General features: G+C 39.4%; 2 protein-coding genes across 4 annotated transcripts; one reads left to right on the top strand and one right to left on the bottom strand.

Moving 5' to 3' along the window:
• The first annotated feature begins 547 nt into the window (after positions 1–547).
• Positions 548–23474, top strand: LOC308182690 (uncharacterized protein). The gene is made up of 30 exons (XM_080567711.1): positions 548–772; positions 1586–1806; positions 2363–2520; positions 3346–3573; positions 3790–4125; positions 4843–5241; positions 5551–5721; positions 6263–6420; positions 6882–7022; positions 7488–7626; positions 7903–8093; positions 9107–9232; positions 10354–10534; positions 11647–11806; positions 12097–12223; positions 12623–12868; positions 14214–14354; positions 14609–14857; positions 15203–15394; positions 15899–16066; positions 16226–16369; positions 17360–17555; positions 18305–18391; positions 19179–19343; positions 19788–19939; positions 20637–20723; positions 21389–21535; positions 21825–22019; positions 22376–22470; positions 22828–23474. Exons 1-30 carry the CDS (start codon positions 695–697, stop codon positions 23057–23059), a joined length of 5310 nt encoding a protein of 1769 aa, XP_080423837.1. The 5' UTR covers positions 548–694; the 3' UTR covers positions 23060–23474.
• A 1655-nt stretch (positions 23475–25129) lies between these two features.
• BTG4 (BTG anti-proliferation factor 4) lies at positions 25130–27887 on the bottom strand. 3 transcript variants are annotated; one of them, XM_080567768.1, is made up of 5 exons: positions 27747–27887; positions 27165–27365; positions 26501–26638; positions 26119–26314; positions 25130–25960 (listed from the first exon to the last, which is right to left on the bottom strand). In XM_080567768.1, the coding sequence occupies exons 2-5, from the start codon at positions 27335–27337 to the stop codon at positions 25784–25786; spliced, it is 684 nt and encodes a 227-aa protein (XP_080423894.1). In that variant the 5' UTR covers positions 27338–27365; positions 27747–27887; the 3' UTR covers positions 25130–25783. The 3 variants fall into 3 exon arrangements, with proteins under 3 accessions (XP_080423894.1, XP_080423895.1, XP_080423893.1); XM_080567769.1 differs by having other exon boundaries at positions 27662–27884; XM_080567767.1 differs by having other exon boundaries at positions 27710–27884.

Genomic DNA, 27887 nt, shown 5'->3' with positions numbered 1-27887 from the left:
AGTGTGTACTTTATTTCAACTTTAGCCTTTTCAGAACATGAAACACAGATATGTACCCATATTCTTAATAATGCTGTTTATACCATGTGATATAGTGTGAGGAATACTGACCTTAAGGCAAACATTTTGGTTTTCTTATGGTTCTGCTTTGCACTGATACCATTTTCAGAAAGTGATTTCATCTCCCAGCTTCTATTTTTCATCTGTAAAATGAAAATAATATAGATTACCTAGTAAAACACTTAAGAACTGCAGATTAAATTACGGAGAACTAAACTTAAATGAGTATGCAGTTACACAGATATGGAGTCTCACTCATTTGAATGTTATAATAATCTCACAGCTGAAATCAATGGGGTAACATTTCACAGCCCTAGAATAATTATGATGAATTTATCTGTAACACTCATCTGACTGCATTTGTGGTTTAAAGAACAGTAGAGGGAGCTGACATTACAGCATGCAGTTAGCAGACAGGTCGCGTAAAGAGATCATTGTACCACAATCCAGGAAACCTAGCACGAATGTGTTTTGTATTGGAAACTCATTACATAAAGAGGCATCAATTTTGTACAGAAAATGCACTGTCTTCAAACCATATCTTACAGTCCTATTTTTTTTTTCTTTGCCTAAGGTGAAAATCGTATATCACAAGCTTACGAGTGAAATATCTTCACTGAAAAACCTTTGGATAATGACGCTAGGTATCCCAGAAGAGATGGAGTCTTACGAGAGCACAATGACAGAGAATTACATGAAAGCAAAACAGCAGGTAAGGCTCAGTTCAGCATTTTTTACACACGGAATAACGAATGACATCCATGGTAGTCTCTTTTCACAGTTTTGGCCCCAGTCATTTAGAACATCACTTTTGGAATTGTAAACACTTTGTATCTCATAGGCTGCAAAACAACATCGTAATGCCTGTGAACAACAGGCTAAGTCGCACCTTTAAAGCATTTGAAGTTGCTGCTATTGCTTCATGCTAACACAAACATCTCTTTGAAATTACTCACTTTTTTTCTTTTCTTGATCTATCTGATGGATCTATACATCCCAGCTCTTTGTTTGGGAGCTTTTGTCTCTCTGCTTCAGTAGCAGAGGTTTCTGCTTTCAAAACAGCACAGGTTTGTATGAGCGTGTTACAACTTTTTTCCACTTCAGAATTGTATTTGTTTACATTCTTGCAGAAGTTCTAAGGATGAAACAATTTCATGTCTTATAAACAGAAATACACTTGTCTCCCTTAGAAAAATGTGTACTCTGCACAGTAAGGAGTTGAAAATATGTCGGGTTTTTTTTTTTTCTTAATGACCTGGTAGAAGTTCTGCAGCACTTGTTAAAAGGATATCCTGAATTACTAGCTTATTCAGAGCTGGATACATGCTTATCACTTACAAGCTAGGTAACTACAACTCAGCATATTAGAGTTATCAGCACATGCATGCTCAAATTCAAATAAACAGATCAAGATTATATTTTATTTCAAATCTTTGTCATTTTTAATAAAGGGAGTAAAAGTTGCAATTTCTGTTTACATTTAGATAAAACAAAAGATGACATTTGGATCTTATATCCCACCTAGGCAGAAGAACAGATACAGCAGAGGAAACAGCTGGCTGCTGAATATGAGGAAAGTGTGAACAAACAGATGCACTTACTGCAGCATGACCTGAAATGTCAGGAAGAGCATTATGTCACGTTCAATTCTGCGCTGCGAGAGGCAGTGAGATTAGCAGAGATGCTGACAAATGAGGTGGCTTGTAGAGGAAGCCAAACAATGTCGTCTCAGCTAGACTGTACAAGGTAATAAACATACTGAAAAACTCTGCTGCAACTTTCTATTTGCTTGCTAGAAAGCATTGTGGCAAGTGATCGGGTGGCTTGTGTTTGGCAGTACTTGTATCCAGAAGGTGAAAGTTGATTCTTTATGCAGAAGATCAGATGATGCAGTTTATGATGTTCACATTTTTGTAAAGCAAGTCTAGAAAATCTCAAACAGAGATGTAAACTGAAGAGACTCCCATCAGAAAATAGGGGACAAGTATTTTGAGGTTGTTTTCTTCTGCTACCACATGATTTGTCTCTGGGATATCACACCAGTTATAGATGGTGTGCCATCCATCTTCTGGTAGGTTTTACAATGGTCAGAATCAGAATTGTGTGATAACAAGAAAACAGAGAAAAGACAAAGTGGCATTTTTTACTGCAGTAGCCAAAGCAAATACTCATCAAGCTCTCTATTTGCCAAAGTGCAGAGATCATTTATATGTCCTTCCAAGTTCTTCTTATGCTGCTCCCTTGAAATTATTTTACCTTATCTTCAGATGGCAAGTAACCATCTTTATCTCTTGACTTCCAGCCTGCTAGCCCAGATAGATGCTGCAAGCAGCAGGATGTCAAGCACAATAATAGCAGAGAGTCACCGCCTCAAAGCATGGGGAGTGCTGGGTGAAGGAACAGGAGCTCAGCTTCTTAACAAAGCTAAAACCAAGATCCTTACCAAGCAGGAGCTTGTGGGTAACTACAACCTCCAGAAATTCATTTCAAAATGATGTTAGCATGTAAGGAAGTATAGGCAGGCACGAGCAGGTATGCTGCTTTTGATGCTTTTGTAAATAGGTCACAAAAGAACCGATAGCAAAGTGAAGAGAGAATGCACTTAAAAAAGAAGTCCTTATTGAGATCCCAGCAACAACTCATAAATCGAGGAGTTGTTAACAAAAGCATAGTCATCAGTAGAACGTTTTTCTACGTTGTTTCTCGAAAAGAATGTCAAAGTTCATCAAGATCTTCAGGTACTTGCTAACCATCCCCTAGCAACAGAGCGAGGGACTGAATAGTCTGTAGCTGAGTCTCAATGAGTTAAAGTTTTTCTTATTTGTTTGTGTGCTTTATAATATTGCTGCATGTGTTTTGAGACGATAAAATGTAAGAGGTGCCCTAGCACAGAGAGGTTTCTTTCTTTCAGCCTTCTATAAGGAACAGGAAAAAAAAAAAAGACTTTGTATGTTTAAATGAATGCTGCAGACTAAGGCAATAAGATCTAAAATCCTGAAAGCACATTCATGAAACATCAGTCTCTTTACTGTTATGAAACTTATGCAGACATGGTAGAGAGAGACTCAAGTCACCATGTGCCAGGAATACTATGGACCTTCCCCCGGGGACAGCATCTGTAAAAGGCAGTAGAAAGATCAGTTTCTTTATTCTCACCCCATCTCTGCCCTCACGTGATTACTGATAAACTAACAACCCTTCTCCATGAGTCTCATGGATAAGTGGATTTCTGCAAGGGTTACTGGCTGCTGCTTTTTTCCCCCTACTATTATGCATTGCTTTTAGACTCAAATGGCACTGCTCGAGCACCTGAGGTTGTCTCCGTGGATCCTGTCACCGGACTGCTAACTCCCAACCCGCAGTGCACCGTGCTGCTGACCAGCCAGAGCTCTGGGCCAGTACCGAGTAATCATTTCCTGCATCCAGAGACTGGAAAGGTACTTCACGTAACTGGGAACGTCGGCTATGATCCCATCAGGTCTAGGCTGGTCTGTACTGTTGATTCTGCTTCAGGTAAGGTCGCTGGTGTAAAAGAAAAAAAAACAACACCTTTTTATAGTTGTAATTTAAACCTTAACAAAAAAAATAAAACTAAAGGAAATCTGAGAAAACTTCTCATTAGCATGGTACTAGAAGATATAAAGATATAAAGATCCATGGCCTTCATTCTGAGCTCCTATGCCTCCCTGCCATCAGCATTAATTAAATTTCTTCTGGTTCTACACGCAGGTGAGCGTCACAGGCCTGAAGTGCCCATATTTCCCTACGTTCCTTACCCCGTTTGTCCCGACACCGGCCTACCCGTGAAGACAAAACTTCCAGTCCTGTGTCCTGAAAAAGTGTTTGCCCTGGGAGGACTCATGCTAGATCCAGCGACAGAAATAGAAGTACCCGTGCTGGGGGTTACGATCCATCCTCACACTGGGCAAAAGCTGACTGTCGGAGGGACGTACCTCAACCCCATCACTGGCATGCTGACACCCCTGGAGATTGGGGGGCCTATGACTGAGCCAGAAGGAGGCAAGATTGTTCCAATACTCGGAGTCGGTTTGGACAGCAGCACTGGTAGGTGAATGCTTCACCAACCAGTAAATGTGGGACACGGTGTTCATTTTACCTGCCCCTAACTCCCTGACCGCAGGCATGGAATAGAATAAGCCGAAAGCCTTCACTTTCACCTTTCACCTTCGCCTTGTCTTGTCGAGCCAACTGCACAACTTAGCTTTTACTGACAGAACTCCTTTACTTTTCTGTAACTTTATAATTTATCACTTCAATGGTCAATAAAACTATCTAATGAAACCATGAGAGACATCTGAGGTGCTACATTAATGAATATAGCTATGACACAAATGACTGAAGTTGATTTGACTCTTGAAGACAGTCCAACTGCCCTATTAAAAAAAAAAAAAGTAGCAAGAAATACATTTTTTTGGGGGGGGGGGAGAGGGTGAGGTTCTAGATTTTTAGCAAGCATTCTCACATGCTTATCTTCTTTATAATTCACTTTAGAAGATACACTATACACAGAAAAAGGAGTAGGAGCCTTAATCTTCTAAAGTAGAAACTAGGAGACTTCATTTAAAAGCATTTTGTAAGCCAAACCATTTTACAACCAGCATCATAAATGTTTGTCTTTTATTTTCACGTGTCTCATTAGACCTATTTCTGCTTCCTATGTGCCTTTGATCATTGTGCCTTCTTCGTTATGGGAAGGACCTGAGCATAACAACCAGCTGTCTGGTGGTATTCTGACTCTTATTTCCCGTTTATTGACTGCAGGAGAAGCTATACCTCTAGGTGGGCTGGTGGATCCTTCTGGACACCTGATGCTTCTTGGAGATTACTTCACCGAACCCCTCAGTGGGAAAACCGCCCGGGTACATGGAGCTCATCTCCTGAGAGGCAAGGTGTTGCCCCACGGTGGCAGTTACCAAGCGGTGCTGGAAGCTGGCTGCCTGCAATCACAAACCCACGTGCTGAATGCCCTAAAGCAGTTTAGGGCATCAGTTTTGGAAGATACCTGTCTAGCAGCGGACAGATTGGCAGCACTAAAGGCTTCAGCAGAAGATATGAAGAAGTCTTTCACCGCTAGGTTTTATCATGCAATGTATTGCTTGCAGAACCTCAAGAAAAAACAAGAAATAGCTTCAAACCTCAAGAGTAATGGTGGTAATCTGGGTAGGTTTAAAACAGTCCATTTTAAGAGCAAAGGGGTGTCATTGTATTCATGGTGGCACCAACGAACCCATTTCCGTCACAGGATTTGGCCAACAAATTAGCAGTTTAAAACTTAGGAAGCTTTTGGTCAAAAGAGCCACTCCTATGTTGAACTCAGCCAGGTATTATTTGGAAGTAAAAATAACAGCATCCACCCAGCATTTGCCAGCATCTTTTCATCACAAAATATCTGTCTAATTCTGTCTAATATTTTATGTTTCTTTATGGTTGTTTTTTTTTTTTTTTTTTTGATTTCTTTGTGCAAACTAGGTATGATCAAACACCCCGGCACAGAGATGTGGATCCCTGCAGTGTTTGGAATGAAAATCCCAGATCCTGGTGGGTCCAGTTTGATGGTGCCAATTCTGGGAATAGACTTTGACTGGAATACAGGACAACCTTCCCCACTCGCAGGAACCATGGAAGATGGAAATGGAAAAGGTAAAGAAGGAAACTGAATTTGATAATGTAAACAATAAAGAGGCAGGGACTGCTCTATCCCCACCAATATTCACGTTATTTTCAGACCCAGAAAATCACCCTACCAATGTGGATTAGTTACTGCATCAACACTGAACGGAAAATATCAATTTACATGGTGTTTATATTCAAAACAAGCAAAACCAGAAAAATGGTGAAGGAGAGCTAGGACTGAGATGAAATCACACCGTGCCTTTCAGCCATTCAAAACTCTACTATACTCTTCAAGAGAACTACTCAGAAGTTCTTTTCAGTGATTGGGCTGTAAATAGATCTCTGAAAGGGAAGGTCCTTGGTCCTACACTCCTGCATTTGGTAAATAGCATTTACAACTCAGGAAAACTCAGTTTTTGTTAGGAAACTGGAAATCATTATCATTTCCTATTCAACTTCAAAACAAACAAACAAACAAACAAAAACCTAGTCACTAGGTATGCAGCTGGAACAGTTTCATTCACGATGTAAATTATAAGGATTATGTTTAATTTTTCTTCATCCACAGGCCTTGTCCCTATCACAATTGGTGCCAGAGCCATATGTCCAGTTACAGGTGAAATTGGACCTGTTATAGGTGCTCAAACCCACCCCTGGACACACAACGTAATTCCTATTGTCCAGCCCTTCAGAGCTTTACCAAGAAGAGCTGCAGATCCAGATCTGGTAATTACTGCTCCAACAAACCAGCTCTACTTACATGTGTGATAGCTTTGGGAAACTTTTTGCTGATGTTTTTCCACTACTGTGAGGCAATTTCACCTCTTCCTATGCCCCATAAATAATATTTTCTTTCCGTACAAGATGAACTGAAATATAGGTATGTCATTTCACTTATCTCCTCTTGTCATTATCCCTTTTTCTCTCCCTTCCATCTGTATCTTCTGCTGCTGCTTTTTGTACCTTCTCTTTTATATCCTATCCCGAAGTACACATTGTATTATAACTTTGAACATGAATTATGCACAGACCTAGCACTGCAAAGCACTCACGCCCCATGGCAACCAAGTTGGATACATATTCTGTTGTTGAAAGCACTGAATGACGATTTCATCACTAGCTTCAATGACATTTATAATCCACCTTCCTGCAAAATCTGAGCTATTATTTCTATCATTGCTTTTCAGCTGGACCTTCTAGAAAAGGAAATAAATTCAAGGCAAAAATACTGGCATGGAAGAATAAAAAAGGAAGAAGGGCTTCTTAAAGAACTGAGCTCTCTATTTCTTCACGTCATTCATGATGCAAAAGAGGGAAAGGCCCAGAAGGTATGGTGCATTCCTTTTGCAACTGGCTTCAGTAAAGTTCTTTAAAAAGGCTTGCCCACATGTATCAAATTAAAAGATATTTGATGCTGCACCCAGGATGGTGCTGATCTGAATCCAAGTGAGTTCCCTCCCCAGTATACCACAAACCCAGAATGTAAACTGAGGTGTTACTATTTCACTGCAGCCTTTCCCACCTTAACAGACTGGTGGCTAGTCTCATAACAGAATAATCACCAGTTCCAACTCAGAATGTGCCTATACATCAAGGACAACACAACTCATAGTAGTATCAGAAACGGGGGAATTGCAATCGATTTCTATGCAAAAAAATAAAATAAAATAAATTAAAAGGCTAGGAAAAAGCTACAACCTCTTGCTCTCATCTGTCAGAGGAAAGAGCATCACAAGGAGTTACCGTTGCACAAATTTGCAGCATTATCTGAAACACTCCTCCATTTCTTACAGATAAAATACAGGGAGGAAATGAAAGACATTGAGGAAATGTGCCATTTTCTTGAAGGATCCTCTCTGCAGGAAGCTGAGAGAAGAGCTTCAAAATATTTCAGCAGCCAGCTGGGCACCGAACTGCCCTTACTATTCAAAGGTACAAAAGGTTAGCTACAAACAGAGGAGAGGGAAGCAGGGTCATGCATCATTTTCTGTGATGCTTGCTTCCTCCAACAGGTTAGCTTAAACCTTAGAAACTCCTCACATCCTCCTGAAGCAAGACAATAGAGAGGTAGGATCTGGTTAACTGCGCTGTTCTAAAAGAACAGAGATGTGGTGAAGCACATTTAGATGGTGTTTTATTTCAGATTTGCTCTGCGAATTTCTATTAGATTATCAGATGGGTACTCCTGCTAATATTTGCTGTCTACAGCTGACAGAGATGAAAAGGACCAGGAAATACAGGTTCTGTCAGAGATCAGAAAGGCACTGGAAAATCTGATGCACTTCATTAAAAAGATGCAATTGGAAGAAAAACGAATGTGCATGCAGATGACTGAGAGAGAGAAGCAAAGGAGCCATGTGCCAAGTACTGAGGCAGCAACAAACCTGACCTTCAGACAGGTGAGGTCACTGCTGGGTTGAGCTGAACATCTCTGGTCTCAGACAACAGAGAACTTGTCAACCTTTGTGTGGCACTGTAAAATGAAAGCTCTGAAACCAGTATTCTGTGATATTTCAACTTTCAGGAACTCCTATTTGAAGAGTTTCTCCTTTCCCACCTGGCCTGCTTTCATTTTCCTTTGTTTTCTAGAGTGGGAAAGATCCTCCTTAAGTCAGAAGGCAAGCAGTCACTGCCAAAAAATGAATGAAACCTATCTTATAAAATCACAACTGTTAAAGCTGGAACAGATCTAGGAGATCATGAAATAGATCAGATCTAGGAGATCACTCGGTCATAACGCAGTGCATAGTCCCCTATAGGGCTGGACCCAGGTGTGATCCAGAGAGGGTATTGGTGCAGCTGAATCTCCCTTCCTGCAGTCCTCCCTGTTACAGGGAATGATTAAAAAGTGCCTAAAGTCTTGTAAGACTTCTGTACACATAAATCCATATTCAGCCCTTGAAAACGTGGATAGACCTCCTCCAATCAAGTGCTACCTAGCACTAAAGAGAATGCATCTATTTCTCTCCAAGCAATACCAGCTGAAGTAAACACAGAGCTTTTTATTGACCGAACAGATGTCAGGCAGACTTTATTGAAATATGTTGCCAGGAAGCTTTTTCTTTCAATTTAAGACTGTCTATTCACAATCTATTTGACATTTACACCTTTCAGACACAAACAAACTGCATCCCATGGTCAAACTGTCCTGTTTATTTCCTTCAGTATTCCTCTTACATCAGCCCTTTTAGAACTATTACCTTCGGGGTTGGGTTTTGTTTTTTTTTCGGCCCTTCTTTACATCATTTGCAGTTTTCATGACTGTTCTTTAGCATATAGCCAGATACCAGTGCTCTATAACCATTATACAGTCACGCCAGCTTTGTAGCTAGTGACCTGCCACATTATGTGTAAGAAAGAAAATGAAAGCTGGGACTTGAAGTACCCTTATATTTTGTATCATTTCTTCCAGGTCATCCTTGCCTTAGCCTCTGAGTTTCAGGAATGCATACTGAAACAACAAGCTAGTGTGGAGACTGCATACGCCAAACTGGAATTTTTGAGGGACTTGTCAAATATCCAGACCCAGCAGGCAAAGGTACTGACTTCATCCTCAGGCAAATAATAAGAGGTTAACTTACTTACTTTCTAACAAAAGCACGAACAGTTGCCATGTTCTGAGAATAATCCTTGAGAACACTGCCACAAGAAATCAGAGTCCTGTAAAATAACCAAAAACTTAAATGAGAATTTCATTTATAAAGTACACTTAAAAGATAAACAAAATTTCACTTCAAAGGCAGTTTTTCCCACGGCAGGGTTAGAAAAAAATTCTCAGCGTCTCTATTTCCATGGAGATTTCAAACACCTGGACACCTGAAGCTCTTTCCTTCCTAGGGAAGAAGCAAGAGATTGTATACTCCATAATGCCTGTGAATTTTTTTCCCCATGGATGCAAAAGTGATTTTCAAAAACGCTTGAGTGCAAAAGATCACAACTATCCCTGTGTTCAAAGGACCTTTCAAATCCCATCCCATCCCCTATAATGTCTAAAGTACTGTAGGCCTGAATCCTCTAGACATAAGCGTCTTTCCATCGATTCAACGGACTCGGGACCTGATACTTATATCAGTTGGCTTCTGTATTCTATTTTGGACTACTTACATAAAAATAGCTTCAAATTAACACATTTTTCTAATCTTCTTCCCTTTTCTTCAGTGTCCTTCCTTTAAAGCTCCCTTGGAGCTATCTCTGTCTTCCTCTTCTGCTCTTCCATCCCCATGAGACATTAACTATTAACTGAATTTCAGCTTATTAGTCTAAATGAGGTAGGATTATTAGACCACAACGTTGAACAGAAAACATTTTATCAGATGTATGGCACTTACAAATGGATTCCAGAGAAACAGAGGACGTTAAATACAAGTAATGCAGTTCAAATTGTTTGCCTTACAACATTCAGATCAGCTTGAAGGATGTCAAAAAATCAGAGCTGGGTGCTCTGGGACCATAACCATTGCAAAAGGCTTTTAAATTGCTGAGACCAGCTTGCGGTAGCATCTTATTGGGTCGCTAGTTTGCATAGGATGGCTACAAACCAAGATGGTAAGGTTTTCATGAGAAGGCAAAGAACACCAGGATGCTTTTCCTATGGGTTTTTTGACAGACATGAAACACAAGTTGCATGTATTGTCTGTTGTCTGCTTTGTGCTGTTTCAGATACTTTTCTCTGGGTCACAACAGTGCTTTGAAAACTATGAGACAACCAGATTTTATGGCGGTAGTAGGATCTCACATAGTCCATGCAAGGACATCCATCAAAATCTGATCCCTCTGCTCAAGTCTGTGGTTCAGATGCTGGAAGAAGAGAGCAGAAGTAGTGCATCACCTGAGACACCTGGTAAGACAGGAGATAAGGTACTGTCAGTTACCTTATTTCACTCCAGCCTTTTAGGACATATCGGAACCTTTCAACTTTGAAATACTAGAAAGAGGGATTCTCCCTTCTGACAGCTGGAAACCAGACTTCAGCTCCATTTTGAAAGTACTAAAAATCTCCTGGGACTTAAACCCTTTATCATCTGTGTATACTTGCTGCCAGGTGGGATCAGGCCTGAAATCAAAGCTCAAAGGTTCTCTTTCCAGGCCTCACAAAAGTTAATGCATATTTTGCAAAACAATCCATCTCTTTCTCCCCATGTATAGAGTTCCTATAAGAATAAAAGTGATTTCATTAGACTAACTTGTTATAAGCTGAAAGTCAGTTAAAATTCAAAGGGAAGACCGAGAAAATGGTGGTACTATCTGATTTCGTACGTTTTCTATGTATTGGAGCAGAGCTGGTTTACCTGGAAAACCTAATTAAGATGATTTAATCTTTGGAAATCAAAAAAATTCATTGTGTTTATGAACCTGAGTTGGCTCCATGTTTTTGGTCCAGGAACTCCTGCAGAACAAAAAACCTAACCTCAGTTTGACATCTGAAAACATAGTTCAAAACCTAGAAATCAATAGCAAAGCTTTTACTTTGCCTGCTGAGAACATTCAAATTTTAAATTACATCGTGACGAGGCTTTTAGGTCTACCTGCTAAGTATGAGCAAATGGAGATACACAATCTGTTCAACTGCTGAAGAGATTTCAGTATGCAAATTACCATACAGTTAATTTGAAGTACGTGACACAAGCAAAGTTTCCTTTCCCAACAAGCAATACAGACTTTTAGAATTCTCATGTCCAATTCAAGGCAACCTTATAGGAATTATTGATAAGCTACGCTTTTGATAAATGTATCTATTTTGGTAAAATGCTCTTTTGCAGAAATGTAACTAGAAAGGACTGATGAATGACCTTCCGAAAGGCCATTTGGTTTCCTTCCAGCCAGGAACACTGCTACTTTTACTACTGCATGCTGTAGAATTAAGGGAAAAAAATTCTAACAGTGCAAGAGGGCTTAACCGTACTCCAAAAATAATGATTCAGCAGTAAATATATTCCCTGATTTCTTCTACAGGGTACTCATCAAGAAGTACTTTAAAAGCATCTGCTGCTCATTCAGAGGCATTAAGGACTGAAGCAAGTCAGGAAACTGCTTCGGCTTCCACTGTATCAGCTCTTCTGCCCGTTTCACATTCAGAAAAGATCAGCCTTGTACAACAAGAAATCCAGACAAAGTAAGAAAACCTTATTCATGCAATGGTTATTACGCCTCGTTTAATTGCCTCTGCATTTTTACTTATAAAATATATATTCTACGTGGGCTTAGAGGTCTTTCCCCTGCCCCCAAATGCTTACATTTGGGTTTTATGGGTGACTCAAGATAAGGTACCTGTTACAACCCACTGTTTGTTCTCAGACAATATACATACGAATGTGAGAAGTGTCACATAGTAATGAGGACGTGTACACAGTATACAAAGTAGGAGTCTTTCTTCAGTCCTGTCTCATGCGTATCTGGTCACAGGTTTTTCTTAGAGAAGCATGCTTGTGAACTGGCACATCTGGAACTATCTTTAATGATGGAAGAAATAAGCGCATTTTTTTATGAATCATGCAAGACCAAGGAAAATGAATACCATAAAGGAAATGGGGTAAGGTTGGTACCGTATCAACTTAGAGTGCTCAGCTAATACACAAGAAAAGACAGTTTTCTGTTTTCTTTTTGAATTCCTTTCAATTTTCCCACATCACTTCAGAAAAGGAAATTAAAGAAAAAAGGAGTTTCTAAAGAATCTTCTGTTCTGACTACTGCAAAGCAGAACAGAAACAAAATTATCTTCCCTTCTCAATGTTAAGGCACAAGAATCAGTGGCTTTATTTTCAGTAACTTTTGGGTACATAATCCTACAGTAAATCTTTCTACTTATGTTACTTAAATGAACTTGGAGATCTGGTTTCTGGCTATTTTTAAAGCTCAGTGTGACTCATTTCTCATCCCTTTGATGCTCCTAATCATGAAGATGTTGCAGTTGGGCTGTCTGTGTTTTCAGGGAAAGACCAGAGGAACAGAAGCAGTCATCACCAAGGACTCACTCCTGAAAGAACTGTCAGAACACCACCACCGTACTGAACAAGTCCTCTATCAGAAACATCACGAAGAAATCAAACATTCTGGCCTCAGCTCACGTTTAACAGCACCCCATCAGACCTTACATTTTCTGGAAGAAATTCCAGACCAGTTGTCAATTTGTCATTCTGGTTTTCGGATCCCAGACTCTGACTTCACTGAACAAGAAGTAAGTTTAAGGCACTTTGCTTATGCTACTCCTACTATTGTCACTTCACTGCTTTGCAAGGATGAATGCAACCTTCACTGGAAGGTATAGGCATACACACTAGCTTTAGGCATTACATAGGTAGCTGTATTATCAGAGCAGCTACAAACACAACTTGAGCGTTTGGGTCTCCTTGTATTGGACTTCATATTTTACTGCTTTAGTATGTGTTTTTTTTACTACATATTTTTATTGCTTTTATTGCTTTATTGCTTTATATGGGTTAAGCTGTCTAAATTTTAAACTATCATTACACAAGAAAAAATAGTGACATTGCCAGTACAAAGCTTTTTCTTTTCCTTTTTTTTTTCTAAGCCAGTTTACTGCCTGACTTTGTTTTTCCCTTGCTCACATGCATGAATGTAGTTTTTCTTTTTTTCTTCACAACCTGTCTTTTGGTCTTTGCTGCTTTAATGGTCCTTGTTCCATCCTCCATTATCTGAGGATTTTATAACACTGAAAGTATCTACAATTACAACATGCTGGTTTTCCTCTAGTGGGCCCTGGGCTTTGCTAGCAGAGTATCACTAGTAGACAACAATTGAGGATTTGAAAGTAGAAAAGTTCCCTCTTATAATAACAATTTTTCCTCAAAATACTTTGAGTTAACATTTCCTTTATACTTGTTCACTTTGTAGAAGGGGCCACTGCCGTTTCTGCAGTCTCAGTGCCCTCCACCAGTGGTGCTCTCCTTTTAGCTTTTACAAGTCTACATAACCACAAACCTCATGCTACTGTCTGACAGGAAAACATTGGAGGGATAGCTTAAAAGATGGTTAGGTAACTTGGGCAAATGGCTTCTGTTGTGGGCAAGCTCCACCTTTGAGATGACCTTGTTTATACGCGCAGCCTTTAATATGGCAGAGTCATTCTCCAGTCAGACCATATCAATCCGTTCTGAGAGCAGATGTCTGTCTCACATCAAGCTAATGACAAACTTCTTGATCCATTGTCTGATTTCATCTAACTTTGCAGGGGCATAAAGAGCTCAGGAAATAAAGCGTCCGTATATTTTATGAAAACAAACAGGCAAGCAAGGGAGACACACAAAATTTACATACCCCTCTGAGGCAAAACTGCAACATGACTTCATGCCTTACTAGGTACACTCATCCAGCAAAGACCTATATGGGAAAATCTTCCCTGGGAGCCCCTGTAAACTTAGAGGAAGGACTACTCCAAACTGACCCACGTTTCCCACCACAAGTCCATAGGAAATTGGACTTCACTAGTTCTGGTGACTATGGTGCTATTTGTTGGTGTAGAAAATCCCTATTATTATTTTTTTTCCTCTTTCACTTCACAGGAACTACATTCTCGGGAAGTCAAGCTTTCTCCAGACTCTGTAACTCAAATACTACAAGCTTCTGCAGTGAAGATAGTAAAGCTGGAAGCTCTGAGGCAAGCATGTCTGTACAGAGTCCTGGATCTCTACAACAACCTTCAGGTAGAGGCAGTTCGCGCTTTTCACGCCTCACCCCTCGCCTGCAAAAGCCTCGTGGTAATTCAGAAAACCTGTAAGCTTGCAGCTGCCCACCCTGACCTACAGTGCAGTTACAGGAACCTCCTAAACAGGGCATCCCCACAGAACCACACTGTCAAAGCCTTTCCAGTTGTACCCACTACAACCCCAATGCAAGGACAAGTTCACTTCTGTACACAAAATTCATTTGCTCATAGCACTGTACTTTCCTTCTTCAGATTCTGACTTGGCCAGAAAGCGTGACAAGGATCCTGAACAGCTTTGACTACAAAACTAATGGTGAAGAAGTAGCTGAAGAAGTCGCTCAGACTAAAGAGAAACAGCAAATGGCAAGAGCTCTGGCTTTTCTCCAGAAGCATCATCAAGAAGGGGATTTGATTGTGGGTTTAAAGGAAGAGTCAGGAGCTGAGCTGAGAAACATGCAGGCAGAATTTAGACTGGAACTTCACAGACAGACAGAAGAGAAGGTACATCAGCTGAAGCATTCGTGTTTTCATTTGCTAACAGAGGTATGCGGCGGGATGAGACTTCAGTAAAATTTCTGGTTATTTTAGGTTCAGCAGTGTTTTATGTGGTTCACAACTATTCAAGTCATGTTATACAAGAAAGGATTTTCCAGCTCTAGCAGGACATGCTTTGGGAATCTTTTCAAAGTCCCTTTTAATTTGATGGACTCCATTATTCTTCAGGGTAGTTCACTGTTTTTCCCTGGACTCCTATTTGCAAACCTGCAGTGAGAATTGGAATACTTCCACACTTTCCAACTGTGCAAGTAAAGGAATCTATATGATTTCGTAATGTTTTCTTCACAGATACAAGCCAAAGAAATGCAAGTGATCCAAGAGACCGAAGGAGAAGAATTAGGGAATTTGGTGGCATATTTCATCCTATCTCAGAGACACCTGAGGCAAACAGTCGTAATGCTACAAGATTGCTACAGGCTCCAGAAGGCTACACTGAGGTCCCAAAAAGAGGGCACTGACCTGGAACAGCTTGCTGTAGAAGTAATATTCTCCTGATAGTTTGGTTTAGAATCCAGAACTCCTCCAGTGAGCTGTTACAAAGCTTTAAAGTTTATAAATGTCTCCTCCGGAATTGTTTCTGTTTATAGCAAATGGACAGTTTGCTCCAGATTTAAAAAAAAAATAATAACATACTGTAGCCTGCAACAGTTGTGTTTATGAAGAAATGGAAAATATCATGGGTTTAGCTACTAAAGATCGGACACTTCAAATTCATTTCTGAATAGAAATTTACTTAAGGCTCCTTTGAGGATCTTAAGCTTACTTTTTACAGTTTTTTTTATTTTTTTTTTTAAAACAACAAAAATAAAGGGTGCATGGGACTGCAAAATACTCTTACCCATTTTCCACTACCTTTGATAGCATTTTCAAAAACTCTGACTCTTAAGTCTGTCTGTTCTCAATGAAATGCACAAAAAGTAAGATACCCAGTGTGATTCTGATCACATACCATGCTATATTTCACATGACTGTTTTATCTTTCAGGAGTTACCAATTGATGATGACCTGAGGGGCATGTTGTATCTGCTGAAGAACAACACAGAGAATACGTTGTTAGTGCTTGAATATATACAAGCTGTAAGATTATTACAGCTGAGAGAAGCACAGTTTAAGGAAATAGGCAGAAGCCTAAAAGGCTACCTCCAGGAGAAGGTAAAATTGAAAATATGTTACCTACTGATTTTATTCAGAAAATGCTAATTTGCTTTGCTACTGTTACTATGCAAAGGACTCTGTTCTCCAAGTATCACCCTTTCCAGAACAATACCAGGATCTTACTGTCTTTTTTTTTTCCTTATGTATGATCTGTAGTTTGTGGATGAAGCTAACAACATAACCAATGAACTGAAAAAATTCAGAGAGCAGAAAATTAGAAAGCTGAAGGATCAACTGAAACTCTTCCTGGGAAATAAAAGAACGAAGAAGAATATTTCAAGTAATTTTGATCCATTGCAGGTTAGAAAACCTTAAATCCCCAAAGGTTTCAGATTGAACAGGCTGCATCATATGCACAATATATAAGATTAATGGTGTAATGCTAAAGAGACTGTGAATGCAGCTAGTTGTGTGGATTATGTTCTGTACTACGATAATCACAACAGATGTTTGAAGACATTGGTTGAATGTAGAGATTAGGAATACACTACTTGAAGAAGCTTGAAAGGGACAGGAAAAACACGCCTTTTAAAAAGTAGCTATCCTCCCAAGTGAAAGCATAAGGGAAGAAAGAGCTGGACAGTTTTCTTCTTAAGAGAAGAAAAAAGCTACCTTGAAAACAAAAGAAACATCAGAAAAAAAGAAAGATCTCTGGCAGACCTCCAAGAGAACTATCTGGACCTCAGACAATCGCACATATGGCAAGTACCAGATAAAAGAGCAAAGCTGCAGAATCACCTGCTGTGTGGAGAGCTGCAAAGGAGGATGAAGCACACGGGGTTTGATTCAACAGCACACCCTGAGCAGCATGATAGGAGGGACCCTGACCACATCCCTTCACATAACCACTCCACTCCACCCCGCAGTGTTTTTTTGTTTGTTCTGGGCATTGGTTGGCTGCCATTTTTGTTTGTTTGTTGCTTTTTTCCTGATTTTCAGTTATTTAGAGACTGAGGACTGGTACCCAGAAATGCCACATGTAGTCCAAAGTACTAATCATTGTACAGTCTGAGCAGTTTAACAGCAGAAGGCAAGCTAAGCAGCTAGGATCTGCCCTAAACAAAACATATACAGCCTGAAAAATGAGCTCCTTAAGACGAAAGTCTGCTGGAGGTCTCTGTATTTGCTTCTTAACATTTTTTTTTTTTGCCATTAACAATGTGAGAGAACATAAGTTTCTAATACACAAAGCCTAAATGTATGCCAGACAAGTAGTTAAAAATAAAGAAAACTGTAATTATCATTATGATTTTTATAGGCACTTTTACACCTCCTTACCTTTCTTTGTAGAACTTGATGAATAAATGCAGTGGAACAGAAGGGAAGGATTTTCTTCCAGATCCAGAAAAGCTGAGAATGAGATCTGAAGAAGAAAGAAAAGAGATGCAGCACAAAAACAGACCTCTGTTGTCTATCACCAAGTCCTTCTGGATTCCAGGGACACATCATAAGGCAGATGACGAGCTCTTAGAGTTCTTGACTAAGAGTAAGTTCAGTTTGTCATAAGAAACTCAAGTGACTTGTCATTCCTTTTTGATGTTCTTACATTTCCTGGAGGGCATTAATGCTTTGGAAATGGGAAGAATAGGGAAGAGGTTGGGTGGAAATCAGACAATAGTTAACAGTATAAGATGAGGAAGGCTTTATGTGTTTCTGAAAATAAAACATCTTTCTCCCAACTAACCATCCTAAAAACTGAGCAAACATGAAGATTTCACGTTAAAAAGGCATTTTACAGCTAGGACTATATGAGTGTCCTCTCAATTAACGGATATTATCAAAATTAAAGTATAAATCTGGATACTTACCTGGGTGATTGCTTTTTCTGGCAAGAATACTATTCTTACCTAATCTTTATACATCTTCAGAGCTGCATTTCTTCCATCCTTAGGGTTAAGCAGGTGTCCGGGGGTTCCCTTGAAACATCAGCAGCTATTTGATAAGTAGCAGAATTTCCTCCTCTTTGGACTGAAAAAAAATGTTATTGGGAGCAGGTGAACTATCACTTGTGATCAATTCCTAAGTGTTTAGGTTTTCCAGCACCTTCTCTGTGAAGCAAACAGCTATTTATTTACCCCTTATCTCGATGAAGTGGTATGTAACACAATCCTGGAATTCAACTAAACACAAAGAAATAAACCAAAAGAAATCAAGGCTAGCTTATGGAACAAGAGGAATGGCTAGGAACATCTGGAATTATTTGCAGTTATTAACTACTGTATACTGCTCTCACAGACATCAAGGTGCTGAAGCAGGCAGAACACCTGGTGGCATCCAGAATTATTCTTCTGAATCCACAGTTCACGACACCTCCTCTGTATGGTAAAAACCTTACATCATTTTATTGACTACTACCCCACAAATGGAGCTACACAAAACGATCTCACAAAACCCTTCTTTTCCCACTAACTACCACCTTTTTGTTTGTATAACAACAAATTGCGTGAGCTACACGTGATATCTGCATAAGCAGCTTGCCTACATCTGTGAAGTAGCAACGATGTGGTGCTCATAATAAACCAAAGACTGTACTTAAAGCACTTAGACAAACGTTGCATTCATTAGCTAAAAAAGAAATCCTACAAATTCAGATGAGATATGCAATAGAAAGCCATTATTTATAGACTCAAAGGCAGATAATCATTTTTTTCATCAAGAAAAATACACTGGAAACAAACACAACACCGTTAGGAAAAATTGCCAGGAGTATTCTGTAAGAAGTCCAAACAAAATCTGTGGGAATAAGAAGCATTTAGGTTTTGGTCTTGTTTTGTGGTTGTTTTTTGGTTTTGTTTTTTGGTGGGGGTGGGCAGGATTTTGAATTTTTGCTTGTTTTGATATGGAGAGTACCATCTTCCTGTGTAAAGATTTCCATATAGTATTTGAGGTACATGAAAAAAGGAGAGAACTAGCCAACTGGATATTGCGAAGTGTTTTTGAGAGAGAGATTTTCTCTGAAATGTTGACATGTCTTTGCCCAGACTTCAATATTGTGCTCCAAACAGCAAAACTATTTACCTGTTTCACCTTGCTTACATAATTCCTTTTTGGAATGATGGTAAGAGATGGACTGTTTAAGAAAACAGCATTTCTGTATTTCTTTACACAGGTGGTAATAAAACTAAGTATCTAGAAACCTCTTTTCTTCTTGGTCTTCTGAAAGATGTCAATGACGAGCTCCAAAGTCATGCGGCGGCAACTGGACTACTACAAAGCCAAAGGCCGGACAAAAGTAAACCTCATCTCTGCTCATTCTTACAAGAAATGTCAGAAGGTGAATGTAATGCAATGATTTTGGTTTCATCGTTCAGGTAGCCTTTGGCTGTTTTAATTGTGATAAGATTTTACTGGACAGATGACTTAGATTTACTGTCCTCTGGAGAAAGTGCTGTAACAACGGAAGACAGACCCAGAATCACTCAGACGTTGCTGCTGATGAAGTGTGAGGCACACGAGTCATCTCACTATTTAAGATCTTATCTGAAATTTCACAAGGAAGAGCGAAGTTTTGGGGGTTGCATGAGAATAAAGCATGGCATGACTCTTGAAAAAATTTTTAATGCATTAGAAGGGCTTAATTTTATATTGAAAAACGATGCAAGTGTTACAAGGTGAGAAATGCAGCATATTACATGCTTGTGTTGCAATGTTCCCTCTTGGACAAACAAAATGAAAACACAAACTATTTAGTTTAACAAAATGGTATTGCTCTTTGTAGAAACAGCAAGTTCTTCTAAGGGTGTACAAGATACCTTGATGGATCAAGGAGGAGAACTAATAGAAGTTGATTCTGCAACCCTTTCTACGAGGGAGTTTGTCATATATCAGTATGGCATCTCCATCCTGCAGTTTCTCAGACTTCACATGGATGTAAGTTTTTAAGACACGGATGTTTAGTAATCGGTGCTTTCAAAAGTATACAGGTATCCAAAAAATCTTTTACCAACTATCAAGTAAGATCAAGCAAAGAATAACCAGTCTGAAAGCATCAGGAAGTGAAATCCATTTGTTTTCTCCACAACGGTATAGGACTGTTTTGAAGTCAAGTCTCTGTCCCACAAGATCCACGGTCCATTCTTATATTTGCCGTGTCATCTTTCTTGAGCACATCACTTAATTCTTGCATTACCTAACTGCTGCATATGCATAATATTAATACTGCCTAATATTAGGATAAAGCTTTTCTTTTTTAGTAATTTGGAGCAAGGAGTCTCATTTTCTTTTTACAGGTCTTAGCACATTATGGCTGCAGTCAAGGTAGACTCTCCAGGGTCTTTCATAAAAATATCAAATAAATAATAATAAAAATAATAGTGACTACAGTCAGAGCTCCAGGGCAAGAGTACACTTTCATTTATTTAATTAGAAAACTGGCAAGATGAACTGCTGTGATATGCAAGGGTTTTTTAAACAGTCTCCATTTCCTTGTGGTATTTGTTGGCTCTGTGTACTGACTGCAAATCAAAGCTGACATTTAAATGAATTTATATCCCATTAATCCCTCTTACTTTGCAGATCTGATGTGCATACATACTTTTTACAGAAGCAATTTGCCTTCCCTTTACAGGCTCCAGAAATTAACCTGTATGTTGCCTCCAGCATACCTCTCTGTAACGCTACAGGCAATGCCTTCAGAAACTGCTTCTTTTATCAGGTTTGTCAACTTCACGTCTAACCAGTCTGCGTAATATTTTCATATCCATTAAATTAGAGAACTAGGGAGGAAATTGCAGACACGGTTCATATTTTTAAGTCATGGTATGCTTGATGCTTTCTAGGAAAACATCAATATAATGTTAATGCTATGCTTCAGGTATCTCTGAATGTAAACTTAGAGCACTCTAGGGTACAGAGATTTAATAAATGTTTTGTATGAGGGTCATACTCAAAGTGCGCTTTATTAAACAAGCTGTGGTTACCCAGTCTCTCATATTCAAGTTACACCAAATTATCTACAGGTCACCTTCACAGAAGTCAACAGCTTAGGAGCATTTTACGTGCTATAATTAAATAATACTAAATAGCCAGCTTCCATATTTCTAAAATTCCATGACATTGAGAGAGTTTTCTATAGTTCGCAACATACAAAGATAAAACTGTCTAGAAACAGCTAATGTGACAATGTGTTAAATTTCACACAAAGGAAAACAAAGTCTTATGACAACGCTGCTTTCTTTAGTATATGGATATTCACCAACATTCTCTATTTTGAGTCTTTTAACTTGTGTAAAATTGAGACCAACCCTTGGAGGAGTTGCATCAGCTGAGCTGACTGCTGCTGTGCTCCTGTCTCAGCTCTGGATGTTTGTTGATTCTCAGAATTCGGAGAACAAGCTGTTCATTCTAAGGGATTGCCTGGGTTCTGCTGGAAGCTTCGTCCTGCTCCTCGTGCACTGTTTAGCTCATATCACTGCTGCTGACTTCAGCCACGACACCAACCCAGTCTTTCTGAGGCTTTTTTATCAGGTACACCAATATGTTCCAAATGTAATTACATCACAGCAGTGTTTGGAAAAAAGCACCATTTTAAAAGCAGGTGTTTTTAACAGTTCTGTACAACTTCTAAAAACAAAAATCAAAGGTGAAAGAATAGATGGTTAAAGGCTGTTATCTGAACTGCCATTGCTGTTGCACAAAGGTTGTTCACAGAATGGTTCATATTCTACATCTAAATAATGCAGCTTCGCCTCAGCTGTAAGGCAGCAAGACAACAACAACAAAAAAATCCACCAAATACTGTATTCTCTTTTTCTAGGCATTAAAGACTTGCCTTGGTGAAATGTTCTCTCTTAGACTCCAGCTGTCAACAGTTCTCCAGGGTGAAAAATCCTCTGGAATAACTCAGATGTTGCTAAAGGAAGAACCATTCTCCAAGGAAGAAATAACTCTGATCTCCCAACTTTTTGAGGTGAAAGTGAAAAGCTTCACAGGGATGGAAGCATTTGAGAAGGTAATAAAGATCATGAGTCCTGGTCTGGTTGAAAGCTCACCATCCTTATTCTCATTTCATTGCAAAATTGCAATTCAAACGTGCTTATAGGTATCCGGACTCTTACATCTTCAGCTATAGGTACCCAGCAAGCATGTGACTGTTTGAATCTAAAAGCCACACAAATAGCATCAGAGGCTGTTATTTTTATCTGAAAAAACTCTTTCGGAAAGAAATTTTGGGCCTCATGCAAATCACTACAACAGTATATAAAGTAGTACCTTGAAATAATGTATTTGAAGAGTCTATAAATGGCTTTTAAAATTAACACTGATTTGCTCTCTCCACTTCTGTGCTTATTGCATGACAAATTTGAGGAACCACTAAGCGGCAAGTCGTTTGTGAAGAACAAAGAACATTTCCTTCATGCCTTAAGCAGCTATGAAAAGGGCAGCTTGGGACGGAGGACACGGTAAGAATGATTTCAGAGGATGTATTATGAACTGTTGCATTAAGATAGCAACAATCAAACAATCTTGGGGGTTGTAAATGAAGCAAATCATGACACCTCTTCATTATGACCTCACTCTACACTATAAAACCATTTTCCACAACCTGCTACATCTACTGACATTGTATAAAGGACAGGCCAAATGTGCTACCCGATTGTTACAAAGACTGATTGCTTCTGTCTAAGCTATCATCTTTTGAGTAACAGAAGTTAAATTTCTGTGAAATTGGTCTTTCTGGCTTGGTCTTGTGAAAAGTCTATAGATAACACCAACAGTGGCATTTTGACTGTCTGATTTTAAGCATTCCATTTATTTAGCTCAGCAGAGGAAAGCTGCACTTACTTGACCCCTTCAGAACTTGAGGATAAAGTAGACACGTTAACTGAAGAGCTGGTGGATATCATAGAAGGTGAACGCCACTTTTTGAACAGTAAAGGCAGTGAAGACTTGCTTTTTGACCACCTTGAATTAACTAGTTTGGAAAAAGACCATTTGGTACAACAAATAAAGGCATTAGAAGAGAAGATAGCCCTAGGTAAAAAGTTTTAATGATATTCAGAAGAAGACTTCATGAATTGGTTCTAAATTGGTCCTCTGCTTTTGTCTTCAGGCTTTACACCAAAATAAATCTTGTGTTTTCATTTTACGAGACTGTGTTTTTCCTCTTCATACCAAAGGCTCATTAAATTGAGAGAGAAAGCAATACAGTAATTTAAGTGACAAGATTTTAGCCTACATTACTACATCCAAGTAGTGAAATGACAAACACTGTTGTAAAAGCTCACTAAACCCCCAACTTTCAGGAACAGGAGCAAAAATTAGAAACAGTATTTAAGCCTCATTAAGTATATATATATATTTTAAACTAAAGTATCATTTTACTACGTTTTGAAGCCTCTACAGACATCAGCTGACATTTATGCTTCAGACCTTAAGACAAGGAAAGCTATAGACATAATCAGCCCAAGTAACTACCTACACAATCACACAACAGGAGCAGGAGACATAACCTCCACCACCAAAAGCAGCTTGCCCAGTGTGGACAACCTTCACTTTTCCTGATGTCACCACACATCGGCTGCTCCGTAGTGCCAACCATAAAGGAATGCAAACCCTGCACTGTCAAAGACTCACCCCGCTCTTAAGCTTAGAGATGCAGGTTTTCCTCCTCCCAAATTCAAGAGCCAAGCCCCGAAGGGCATAGGGAATTTGACATCCAATACTAAATAAAGTATCTGCCCACCACAGTCTCTAGTTTAGGTAACAAGTCACATGAGATCCTTCTCACCCCATCAGTACAACAATTTATGAAGGCAGAGGGCAAGAACTTTAAGTTATTTCATGACCCACTGAATAACCTCATACTAATGCTGTTACCTCATTAAACATCAAACATTCAACACTGAGAAGTGGCTAGATTATGACAACTTCACAAATTGCACATTCATTGTATTCTCTCAGAATTGGCACGTCAAACACACCTTCCCCCTATACAAAGATGCTTACTTGGATCTTGCTAGGAAAAACACACCAGTGATTACAATAAATGGATCAAATTGCTCAAATGCAAGCTCTATTATCAAAGCTGTAAGAATTAGTTGGAAACACTGCTTCTGACTCACAGTAATGAAGAAGCCTCCCACCTCACATCATCTCATTTATTTAGTTTATGCAACATCACAGAGATTACAGCATTCACACAAAGAGCAGACTTCAAAATGAAGTCTTTTGAAAAGGAAGTTCTCTATACTTACAAGCAGTGTAGGACTGACTTTTTGTATGAGTGATCTACTGAGCCCTATTAATAAAGTTTATTGCAAGGAGTCTTGTGCAAAAGTACATGTGACTCAGTAGTGTGGGTTTGTTCTGAAGAAATACAGACCAAGCCATGGTGAAGCATGACTGAGAGCACCTCATTACAGAACAGCATTACAAGAATTGGTCTCCTAATTATCCCCCATCAATATCATATGTACATCATAATAAAAAGGTAACTAAGATACAGTTTACTGAGCACCTGCGACTTTATACAGCAAGTATCTTCTACACTATGAGATTACCTGAAATTTACACAATAGTTTTAATCCTGTTTGTTTGGCTTTACTTATACAGGCAGCCCTCCAGTTCTTGAAGTGGCTCTAGCTGCCTGCTTTTACAGTGCCTCTCTCTTTCAGGACTACTACTTAACTGTTTCCATCACTGTTTATTAGGTAGCAACAGGTAGACTAAAACAAGTAGAAATAGCCACAGTAAGTAGGCATGTATTTACATGAGCCATTGGCTTTTGACACACAAGTTTGTTGAGCATTAAGTTTGTTGAGCATTTTCAGCAGATTAGCCAGCAAGACAAGCTGTTACCCTCAAGTCCCAGTTTAAAAAGCAGAGGGGTGGAATAGGAGACAAGTTGAGTCAGGAGGAAGAGATACTGCAAATCAATACAAAAGCAGTTGTGTTGAATGTGATTAGTACCAGCACTGAGCAAAAATAAGGAAAGATGTCTCAAGCAATATCCTAGAATACAGTTTAAGACTCCAGTATCTTTCCTACTGGGAGTGTAGACTCCATGTGTCCAGAGTTCTGGACTAGTTGGAAAACAGCTCAAGTGACTCAAGTTGTCCCACAGCTATAGGAAAAGCTTCCCGGGGGACACAGTACTGCAGACTGGCAAGCTACAATGCCACGTATTCATCCTTCTCCTGTCCAGTAGGCTGTGTTCTTCTGACAGGTAAGCTATAGGCTAAGAAGCAGAAGCCCAGCTGGAGCCACAAGGCAGTCTTTCACAGCTGCATATAGCAAAGCTTCACTCAATCACTTTGTGATGTGTAGACATGCAACTACGGAGTGTGCTTCTGCTCTTGCTACTTTTGCCAGAAGGAAGCAGACTACCTTTCAAAGCAACTTGGATTTATTTTTTATTTTTATTTTTTGAAAGTCTTCCTTGACTTGCTTGTGACTTCACCGAAAAGCTTTAACTGCCTTCAGGGCACTGATAGCAGGTCAGACGGCTTTTAAAAAAACATGATTAGATTTATTGGTATATGCATTTCCTTTTTAGCTTACAAGTAGAGTCTCACATTAATTTTCAGTCTTATGTTAACATTAATAAAACATTAAAAAGTTACATAATAAAACCCCAAAGTTCCAGATATACAGAGTAAGAGATAGGGAATAGACAGTAAGTGCTTTCTGTTTTTATAAAGCTTTGCAGTGCCAGCCTTCATCCCATACCATAGCTCAGTGCTTCAACAGCATCTAACGTGTGCAGCCACAGATCTACCGCTTGGTATTGATCCAGTGGTATCTATCAACACGCGGTCCTGTGAAAGCAGCTGTTGGCCTGTAGACTTTGTAACCCCTGTGCTGGGCATAGTATGAGCCATCAGTCACGTATGTCTTCCTATGAAGATACTGAGACCAGGGCTGTACGGGTGGCTTGCAGTAGTCACCAAACTAAACAACAAGAAATGAGATGAAGTTAAAGTGTGTTTAGGCAAGAGAGGGGGGATTAGTCTGGCCATCAGCTCTTAGTTTACCGTACTCCTCCACAACAGAACCTGCAGGGCAGGTGATAGCTCTGACCAAAAGCTACATACCATGACCATATTTACCTGGTAGACACTGTTAGGGTTACTGACAGTAGGGATAGCTTTTGGTTCCTTGTTGAAGCTCTCCTCATCAGAAGAGGTGCCAGATTGATAGTCTAGAGCTGCTCTGTCAACAGCATAGCTGATCTGCTGAGGGAGCTCTGGGTTCTCCTCTCCTTCAAAGTGGGCAATTGTGAACGGCCGGTTCTTCTCACCATACCTGGAAGAAACTGTATTTGTATCATGCAGTTCTGCACGAGCAGTACAGATATTTGCTACTACTCACCTGACACTAATACAGAAGTACACCTTGATACAGTTTCTATTAAGTTCATTAATAAGTTCAGCAAGGATCAAGCTGGTACAGAACACACAGTATGACCTTAGTGACAGGTTCTCAACTCACCTGCAACATACCTCAAATGGATCAACCCATAGCGTCATCTCTTTCGGCAAACCAAGATTATTGAAGTCCACATTACTCTCCACACAAGCTTGCTCCAGCAGCGGATCTCTTGTCTGATGTTTGTTTATCCTTATACACCTAGTTAAGAACACAAGTGCAAGTAGAACATTGTATTTTTGTATGAGCAGAACTTGCAAAGCCACAGCAGAATTCAATTAGGTTTACTACAGTTTATCTTAACACAGCCTGTTGATGCAAGTTCTGACAACCTCAAGAAGCAAGTTAAATTAACTAGCTGATTTATAAGCCCAACCAAGGCTTCTGTTACTTCTTGTTCATTTTAATACTTTATGCAGCAACTCACTGCAAAGGTCATTTCTGGAGACTAAGTTGTTACGATTATGAGTCATTAAGACCACTTAAGTTCTAAGTTCTGCACTCAACAAGTCAGACGGGTAGTCAAGACACTGTGCACACTGCCTTTGGTTTTCTACATTGGCTCTCTAGACATACCTCCAGATATATCCTATGAAACTGCTTTCAGAACTCACATTTTTTTTTTTAAACCAGTTAACAACTAGTTTCCATTTAGCTACATTTGCTACATCTTGAGTGTCATGTAAAGACTCCAGTCCACCTCCTCTTCTGCTAAGGATCCTCTTACCTGAAGGCTTGTCCTCTGGATGGATTGTCCAAGTACCAGTGATTCTTGTACTTTTCAAACAGTATTGTTGTCAACTTAGCTGCAAATTTCTCCATTTTATGCTTACTCAGCTTGTCTTCCCTTTTCACCAGCCTTGTGATGAAGAAGACCGTGGCAGCAATTTCATCTTTCATTTTAAATCAAGTGCACAAAGTGCTTTGGCTGTTGGAGAGCCATCAGTAGAAATGAGACACTGCACTAAATAAGTTCAATAATATTAAGGCAGTATCAAATTCCAAGGATAGATATTACAGAACCTGCATAAGCCATGTCAGATAAAGCCTAGATAAGCCCAGATGCTAAACAACCGATCACTTCAGTTCAGGACACTGACACCAGCTTAACATACTGCCAGAAGACTCCCACACTACACTTGTCAAAATATTAACAAGCGTAAGAGATATTATTCTTTATCACACATCACATACACATTTCTATAATGAAGCAGGAGTACTTACTTAGAATTACACAGTTCTTTTACTTAATATGAAAACGAGAAACATTACCTTCTCAGACCAAAGCTGTTGAAAATCTAAGATATACCTTATATACAACTCCAAATAGCCACCAAGGAAACAGATTTAATACTACAAGAACCTATGTAGTTGTTGGCTTTGCTTTTCTTTTTAACAGAAACCCCAAAAACACCCAATTTCTCCCCCCCACTCTTCTAAACAACACACC

The sequence above is a fragment of the Anser brachyrhynchus genome (assembly GCF_964034855.1).
Source record: "Anser brachyrhynchus genome assembly, chromosome: 25".
Lineage (NCBI taxonomy): Eukaryota > Metazoa > Chordata > Aves > Anseriformes > Anatidae > Anser > Anser brachyrhynchus.
Note: the sequence above shows the minus strand (reverse complement) of the source record. Positions and strands in the feature narration are given on the sequence as shown.

Coding starts and splice junctions, on each gene's coding strand:
- BTG4 (XM_080567768.1), bottom strand. CDS start 27,337: ATGAAAGATGAAATTGCTGCCACGGTCTTCTTCATCACAAGGCTGGTG. Junction 26,315..26,500: donor CCATTTGAGGTATGTTGCAG/GTGAGTTGAGAA, acceptor AGTTTCTTCCAG/GTATGGTGAGAAGAACCGGC. Junction 25,961..26,118: donor ACCCTAACAGTGTCTACCAG/GTAAATATGGTC, acceptor CTTGTTGTTTAG/TTTGGTGACTACTGCAAGCC.
- LOC308182690 (XM_080567711.1), top strand. CDS start 695: ATGACGCTAGGTATCCCAGAAGAGATGGAGTCTTACGAGAGCACAATG. Junction 7,627..7,902: donor ACTGCCCTTACTATTCAAAG/GTACAAAAGGTT, acceptor TGCTGTCTACAG/CTGACAGAGATGAAAAGGAC. Junction 12,224..12,622: donor AATACCATAAAGGAAATGGG/GTAAGGTTGGTA, acceptor CTGTGTTTTCAG/GGAAAGACCAGAGGAACAGA.